Raw genomic sequence first — 8,396 nt, forward strand, 5'->3', positions numbered from 1 at the left:
TGACTCCATATAAAAAGTCCGACTCCAAGTTGAAGAAGGGTCGGAGTCGGATCTAATAAAAAAAATCCGACACCCGAATCCGACTCCGACTTATAAGGCAATTAATTTTATTTATTTATATTAATGTATTAGGTATGTATGATCTGATTGTGAGTTTGAGGCAATTGTCTTATATAAGATTTTTCCATTGAAAATATAATTGCTAAAAATAATAATAATGTTTAATTTCCATAGGATTATAAAAAATTGTAATAATTATATTATTTGTATTACATACGATTTTTTTAATCAAAAAAATGGGGCGAAAAAAAAAGTCGGATCGGATGTTAGGATTTTATGTCCTATCGGACTCGGATTTTCAAAGTCAAGATGTCGAAGTCGGAGTCAGATTTAAAATCCATCTTCTTGTAAGTCGGAATCGGATTATGCATAATCCGATCCAAGTCCTACCCGTTGCCATCCCTAGTAATTACTAATTAGGCATGACCCTTCACGTGAAACTTTATTTGCTATGATTCAATTAGAGATGGCAGTGGGTAATGGACGCTACCCGGATCCGTGGATCCAGATCCATTTTTGACGGATCTGGATCCTCAAATTTTGGACCCTATGGATCCGGGTAGGATCTGGATCCTCCTTGAAAAATATGGATCTGGACCGGGTCCTAAATAATTACCCAGATCCAGATTCGTTTACCCGTTTTTATAATATTATTATAATTTAATATTATATTTTGATAAAATTAGATATTACATGTAAAACGGATTTTCACTTGAATTTTGGATTTGTTCCAATTAATGTGCGATTTTTGTGCGAATTCACTGGATAGTTAAGTTCGAAAATTGGGTTGATAACTAATCTACATTTTGATAATTGAATAGTTGTAAGTAGTTACAATGGTTATTTTTCAAAAATAAAATGTATTTTTTGGTTTATATTAGATGACTTTATTGTTTAAAATCTTTAATTATTGTGAAAATTAGGATAGTTTGAAGACAATAAGCAAGGATCTCTTTGGATCCATTTAGGACCCGGATCCGTAGGATCCATACGGATCTGGATCTGGATCCTCATTCTTATTACCCAGCGGATCCGGGTAGGATATGGATCTTTGCCTAAAAAACGGATCTGGATCTGGATCCTAGAGGACCCTGTCCAGATCCTACCCACTGCCATCTCTAGATTCAATTAACATACCATAAGCAGGGAATTCTCCTTTTATTTAAATAAACCTTGGGTTAGAGCAGCTTTAACGAAAAATCTTTTCAACTATATAACACAAATTAATTGACATTCCATATAATTTTGGTAAGTTTTCTTTGTTATAGATCTGCAAGAAACTAATAAAAGAGACGAAACAATTACTGATAATAACACGTTTTGACCAACATACGCCTTCACATTTCACTCACCTATATAAACCTTGGCAACACAAGTGTACACTCGATGGCATCTCCATTTAGCATTATATAGACAACATCACAATGTATTAAGTAGTTATATAAATCCGAATTAGATAAAGTTTAAACTTCAAACATATCTAAAAGGTGGTAACCCTATGAGAAAATTGTGTCTGGGATATCATATTTTACAACTATTATAACCTCAATAGATCCACAAGATGCAGCCAGAAATAAAAATAGTTGCATCACTTGCCAACCATCTCTGCAATACAATAAAACAACAAATCTTTAAAAAAGAAATTGCTACACCGTGAAAGTTTAACAGGTATCTAATTTTAGATTTACTAACCTGAAGCAAAAGTTATGGCTGCATACTATCATTTCTGAGTTCTAGAGAGAATAAAAAGCCAATCAGGTTATTGCTTCACCTAGGGATCCCACTTGATGCTACATCCAACACTGTCCATTTTATAATCACAGATTATGAACTTCCCAAAAAAAGTTGCACAATGATAAATGGTAGAAAAAGAAACCTGGGTTTTTGAACAGGATTAACAGGTTGACCACTGAGAACAGAGTCAATTGCCATACTCAAATCCCTGAGGAAATATTTTTGAATAATGAGAATAATATTACGTCGTATAAGAGTCACTGTTTACTATTGCACTAAGCCAGGAGCCACAGGTTCTAACCTTCCAGTAATGGCCACGTTATTACGTGGCCTGGAGTCATCAAACTGTCCATGGTAGACAAGCTCAAATGGCCTCCGTCCGTCCTGTCCCAAATTCAAATTCTAATCTAGTTGTGAAGTAATAATAGAATAGAACAATGTCTAAAAATCCAATCAAAATATATCAACCAAATTGTGTGCAGCTGGTACTACACAGCATCAAATTTGAACAGAAGATGTCAGCTGATCAATTGAAAATCAACTCTAGCTCATATATTACGTACCTTTTTAAACAAGAAGAACTCTGGCGTGCAAACTGCTTCAAAATCACGCGCAACATCTTGAGACTACGTAAGAAAATAATCATATTTAGATAAAATCACTTATCTCAGCCAAGCAGCTATGAGCTATATGAAAAGATGCACATAGAAGAAAGACAAACATGTCTTGTTTATTTGCGAGAATTGGACAGTCAGAGTTGCACCTTTTGGAGGTCACATGGCGCTCATCCTAGCAATTGTATCTAATCTCCCAAGCATACATACAGCAGAGCACCCCTGTACGCGGCTTGTCTGATAAGACCCACATGCTCGTCTGGGCATCACAATTTTTGCGAGGTTTTTCAGGACTTGATCACGGTTGATGTGTGGTTAAGTCCTAATTTATATATCTGTACCATGTAATTAAACTAAGTTTTACTCTAGTTATTACTGTTTCAATTTTCAGAGAAGGTTTTGGCTTAATCTAGTGAGAAAGTTACAGACAGGCTTTTAACATAGCCACGAGTTTTTGTACTACCTTGATCGAGATTTGAGAAATGAGATCAAGCTTAAAATTCCTCAAATACTCTTAATTTCAACTTTTGGCTTGCTAATTACTTTAAATTAGGGTATTAATGTCATTGTTGCACCCTTGAGAGAGCCAGAGAGGATTTAAACTCATTAAAATCCCCAATTCAATTCAATGTTCCAACTCCTAGTATCCCTTGATTTAAACGCTTTTCTCTTATTGTTATCACCTCAGTTTATTATTGTAGTTTCCATTCTTAGTTAAGGAAATCTCTCCTTAATCTCCCAATTAGCTTGTTGTTAGTTCACGACTTTGGTGGCTAGATTTCTAGTCCATGCGAAAGAATGACACTCGATTAACACTTTAGTTTGGTAGTTTGATTTAGGATTTGCTTTACGATACAAAAATCCTTTCACTAGGCTATTCAAATCTAAACATGTCCTCATTTTATAAAATTCTAGTTAATCAGAACCACTTGCCAAAAAAAAAAGCCACAAAAATCCTAAAGTATGCACAAACTAGTGTTTTGACCCGTGCAATGCACAAAATGTCAGTCATGCAAACACCGTATCGGTAAGAAAATATAAATTTAACATAGCTTAGACACCATTAAAGGCAGAAACAGAAGAAGAAGAAGATTTGATTTATATAAATTAAAAAATACAACAAAGTGTAATGATATTCAAGCTTTCGAGAGGCTTGATTCTCTCCCAGATGAACTCTTCAAAGCTCACCACAACACTCATCAATTTTCACCATATCTTTCTCTTTCCTACTCTCCTCTTTTTGTAGGAATTCTTTCCTTACTAAACCCCTATCTTATTCCTCAAGCTACTGTCAAAACTAACTAATTATGCAATTCCAAGATTGCCCCTCTTCCTGGGTTGATTCATTACAGATAGATCTATTACATTCATACCAAAAGGAAATTTGGCGATTAATATGAAATTCTGATAAGAAGTTATTTTAACATGCATTTTGACAGACAAGAACACGACTTGTACAAATAAACAAGTATCACTTCTATAACAAAGCTAAAAGAAAAATGCAACTGCCCAGATACTCAAGAGTTTGTACCAAATAAATCATATTGAAATTACAATCTCAAGAACAATCCTTGACAAACAAACATCTCCATGGGATTTTCTCGTAGGAGATAAAATCTAGATCTCCAGATGCTTCATATTGTAAATAGTGCTTTTGTGTTTCTATGACCTTCAACTTTCAGTTTATTACGTTTTTCTACAATAGAGAAAGGTTGAAATGTGAAATTTCAAACAATGTTCATACTATTTGAAATATATATAAAAAAAAGGGGGTAACAAGACAAACAAAATATATATAAGGAAACCAATAAAGTCTTAAGTTCCTTGAGTTACCCATGTTTTGATCAAGAAAGTGTTTGGAGAAGTTCCAGTAGATGTTGGTTTTCTTTTGCAAACCAAATAACAAGTGAAAAAGTACGAAATTTTATAGGAGAGGACATATCCCCTGAAGAATTTTGTAGGTATATTCTAGGTATAAAGAGGTATATATGAATGTGAGATATAAAGTTGGCATTCCGAGGTCAAAAAACTATTGACGCATCCACAGATCTATAATAAAATATAAAATGGGAACAATTACATCAAGCTAATAGAAAGAAATGTTGTCCCTGTATTATAACAAATCTCTATGTCCCTACCACCCCGCCTCCAAAATCTCAAGGAGAGAGGGGAAAATACTGAAGCTGTCTATTACGAACGATAAAGATATCGAATTTCGCCTCTTCAGCCATAGTTATTTCCTCCACTCTGATCTCCCCCACAAACCACAAGGAAAGATGAACAAGAATCATCGTATATCACTCTGTTGAATTGATTACTAAGATAGCTAAATAACACTTTAAGAATCATGACACGTGAATGTGCTTAAGAGATGCAGACCTGATACCATGAATGCTGTCAAGACCCAAGATTAAATACATCACAGGATCAAACTAACTTCATCCAGATCTGCTTGGTCTGCTACTCTGGCCACACTTCCTCGCACATCAACCAAATTACGTTTTATATTGCTGCATTTAGGTCTATTAAGAAACTCTAAGAAGCCACTTCTATAATGATGTTCTTTGCATGAACTCATTACAAAAGAGAGAATAATAAAATTAAATTCAATAGTAAGATCTCTAAATCAATTAACATCAGTAAACCCCTACTTACAGACAATTTTGAAGGCTCCCTTGAACAAACATTTCATTGTGATATATATAATAATAACATGCATTTGACTGGAAAGGAGTTGAAACATAAATAATAGCTGATTTTCAATTTTTTGGTGAGGCACATGCCATCCAGGCCACATTTCCATCTTTCAACCTCATGTTCCCTTGCTTTGTAGAGTCTGCAGTCTGTTATATTCAACATTATCTATAAGGTATGTCCTGTTAGATTAGGACTGATGATAACTACTACTTGCCAAGTTTGTGTCTTCTGTTCCCTTCTCCTAGGGGTGAAGTATTGAACTAGTGTTACAACCTGATAATATAAGACCCCAAATATGATCCCTCCACCCCTATATATATATATATATATATATATATATATATATATATATATATATATAGAGAGAGAGAGAGAGAGAGAGAGAGAGAGAGTATGTTCTTGTGAGACCCACCCTTATTGTGAGAAGCACCCTTATGGTGCAAACTAAACAAGCTACCATCGATCAAGTGAATCAAGGATAGATATCTGCGTGCAATTCAAGGATATAGGCTATCTTGGGGTCGCACAGAAACCTCACCCTGCATAATGAACCAAAGCTTTTGCTAGGGATAAAGGACTTACATCAACCATAGAATAACATACTTTCTCTACATTTAATTTGTAAACCTAGAAAATCAGTTCACAGATAACAATTGAACATGAACCATTTCAATGCTTATATGAATTACAGATGGAACATAAAGGTTAACAGTTTACCTCATCATACAGATAAGGAAATGGATAACCATATACTTTAGCCTCTTCTGCCATGAATTCTGGTCCATCCTGTCAACAGGTGTCTTGCATATAGTCATACACCTTGCTTCTGCATAACTTTAAGCTTTAATTATAAGGCGGTTGAAGCTTGAACCTGTGGATGAGTAACCACAGAATTGGAAGATATTGCAACAACTGCAAGTCCCTTCTGCAGAATAATGTTCTCATGTGCTCATTAACCACATCAACTTAAGAAAAATGTTTCTGAATGATCTTAGAAAATCTTGTACCTTCATATAGAAATTTGAAAGCTTCACGAAATCCTTCTTCAAATGTATGACAAATGGGCAGTGATTGCAGATAAACATAACCTGAACAGTCAGTGCGCTTGTCAAATAATGAATACTCTAGGAGATCCTTGTAATGTAACAAAATGGTCATACATTCCCAAGGGTTATTGTTAATTCACATTTCACCCAATACAATGCAAATCACAACAACTAAGATAATATATTTGAGAAAACATGTAATGTGTTCATCTTATGTAAAGCATCTGAGGCTCCAATGAGGAGAGATGTCAAAAAAATTTCAAAATAATATACGAGTATAAGGTCACTTGAAAAGAATTTGGGGAAGTGATAAAGGGGTAAATGACACAAGTAGAACTAATCAGATGTAGACTTTGATGAGTTGATCAGAAATTGTCACCTTCTAGGACTCATGTAGTGTATCGTAAAAGAAGAGCTATTAATGTGAGTATGTGACAAAGCTAATTTGGCGTAACCTAGAAAAATCAAAACCACTTGATCTTACTTCAGGATAAGAGGAAAAGATCAAGGCTCTTGTAGCTTATGAGCAAACTGATTGGGTGTATATTTTGCAAGCAGGATTCAGTTTGGACTTACTTGAGATAAGCGTCACCTTTGGAAACTAATTCCCCTTACTAAAGATTTCTCTGACGAAACATCTTGAAGCTTATAAATAAATTCATCATGAAATTGTAGATGTGCTGAGGGAAATTTGATTCAGAAGTGGCTAAGATAGGGCAAATCTCTAGTAAGCATAGCCTATGAACTTCTCGCTGGTATAGGCGAGATGGTCTAGTGGTCCAAATTGATACAAGTACACTGGACGAGACCAAGATATTCATCCATCACAAATTCCTTTCAACCATTGAAGTTGAGGTACAAAAGAGTAGTTGTTCTTTCTAGTTGTGTTCTCAGTGCTGTTTCAACGTATATATGAAGTCACTTCCACAATGCCCACTTATACTTACGTGCATTGTGTTCATTTAATTAGTAAACCCTCTCACTTTCTTTCTCTCCCTCCCTCTATTCGGTCAATTTGCATCTTTATCGCACAAGAACAGCAACAACAATAACAACAACAACAACAAGTCAACAACAACACCAACAACAACAACAACAAAACCAACAACAACAACAACAACAACAACAACAACAACAACAACAACAACAACAACAACAAAACCAACAACAACAACAAAGAAACTGAAAGAGAAATGTTTACCAATAAAGCGGGATACACTTCAAAATCTTGCAATGTCCATATCTTCCCCGTTAATGGCTCCAGCAGCTAGTAAATGCGATCCAAAACAGCGAGAAAACATTTTTTACTCGATGGAAAATAAGAAAACGAACAAAAGTGCACAAGATCACGAAAGAAAAACACAACCTGAAAATCAGGTGCTCGAAACCCTAAAGGAACTCCCTCGGATTCTGTTTTCGCAGCTCTTGTAGAAAGCCGTTGCGTTTTCTGAGCGATAATTGAGTTCAAATTCGGAGAATGAAACCGTAACCCTAACAATGGCGATAAAAATGAAGCTCTGCTAGAAGCTAATAATGGCAGAGATTGACGATTCGACATCGCGCAGAAGCGTGGCGATGACGCTGCTACTCCAGCGGTAAGCATAGTTAGTTGAGGTGACCGTTGCTGAATCTGCTCTGCTCTGCGTAATCCTCTTTTATTAGTAGATGCAACAATTTGTGGTTCGAATTTTAGTGCATTTTGGTGATTGGGTTTGGGTTTATACCTAAAAACGGACAAAAGATCATCCAATTCAGTCTGAAAAAATGCTCGTGATTTGGTAGATTCTTTGGGCCTGAATTCAAGCCTGGTTCGGCCCAAATTTTTTTGGTTTGCGACCAGACATAAAGGTTGTTTGGTTAACATTATTTAACACTAGCATTCATATGCACGCGATGCGTGCGTTAATTTCAAAATTTGTTATTCTATTAGATACTCCATTTGTACTTTATTTATGATTAAATTTAAATGTGAAAAATTCAACAGTTGGATGAATTTAGATATATTAATTTGCTAATGTAAAAAAATAAAAAAGGTTGTGAGTGATTGTTAACATTAATTTTTTGTGAATGAATATTGAACAGAAAGAACAAAAATAATGAGTTGGTTTAACTGAATTAAAGAGTATCAAAGGTAGTGAATGTTCAGACTTTTCATGTGCACGTTATGTATGCCATCTTTTTTTATAAGGTATAAATATTTTGTCCATTTAATTTTTGATTGAAGTATTTGATGCATATACCATTT

General features: G+C 35.0%; 1 protein-coding gene across 4 annotated transcripts; it reads right to left on the reverse strand.

Moving 5' to 3' along the window:
- Positions 1–1,436: 1,436 nt before the first annotated feature.
- On the reverse strand, positions 1,437–7,858 carry LOC104895303 (uncharacterized). Of its 4 annotated transcripts, none has more exons than XM_048643782.2 (10): positions 7,518–7,858; positions 7,353–7,418; positions 6,113–6,193; positions 5,977–6,030; positions 5,823–5,891; positions 2,358–2,420; positions 2,096–2,196; positions 1,937–2,002; positions 1,753–1,850; positions 1,437–1,665 (listed from the first exon to the last, which is right to left on the reverse strand). In XM_048643782.2, the coding sequence occupies exons 1-9, from the start codon at positions 7,752–7,754 to the stop codon at positions 1,832–1,834; spliced, it is 756 nt and encodes a 251-aa protein (XP_048499739.1). In that variant the 5' UTR covers positions 7,755–7,858; the 3' UTR covers positions 1,437–1,665; positions 1,753–1,831. The 4 variants fall into 4 exon arrangements, with proteins under 4 accessions (XP_048499739.1, XP_010680080.2, XP_010680073.2 ...); XM_010681778.4 differs by having other exon boundaries at positions 1,753–1,862; positions 5,977–6,027; positions 7,518–7,856; XM_010681771.4 differs by having other exon boundaries at positions 1,753–1,862; positions 7,518–7,854.
- Positions 7,859–8,396: the final 538 nt, after the last annotated feature.

The sequence above is a fragment of the Beta vulgaris genome, chromosome 1 (genome assembly GCF_026745355.1).
Source record: "Beta vulgaris subsp. vulgaris cultivar EL10 chromosome 1, EL10.2, whole genome shotgun sequence".
In the NCBI taxonomy this organism is placed as follows: domain Eukaryota; kingdom Viridiplantae; phylum Streptophyta; class Magnoliopsida; order Caryophyllales; family Amaranthaceae; genus Beta; species Beta vulgaris.

What these genes read in the sequence shown, in the direction of transcription:
- LOC104895303 (XM_010681771.4), bottom strand. Translation starts at nt 7,754, where the DNA reads ATGCTTACCGCTGGAGTAGCAGCGTCATCGCCACGCTTCTGCGCGATG. An exon ending in CTGTGGTTACTCATCCACAG is followed by an intron (nt 5,892 to 5,976) that starts GTTCAAGCTTCA and finishes ACCTGTTGACAG; the next exon opens with GATGGACCAGAATTCATGGC. An exon ending in AGTTCTTCTTGTTTAAAAAG is followed by an intron (nt 2,197 to 2,357) that starts GTACGTAATATA and finishes CAACTAGATTAG; the next exon opens with AATTTGAATTTGGGACAGGA.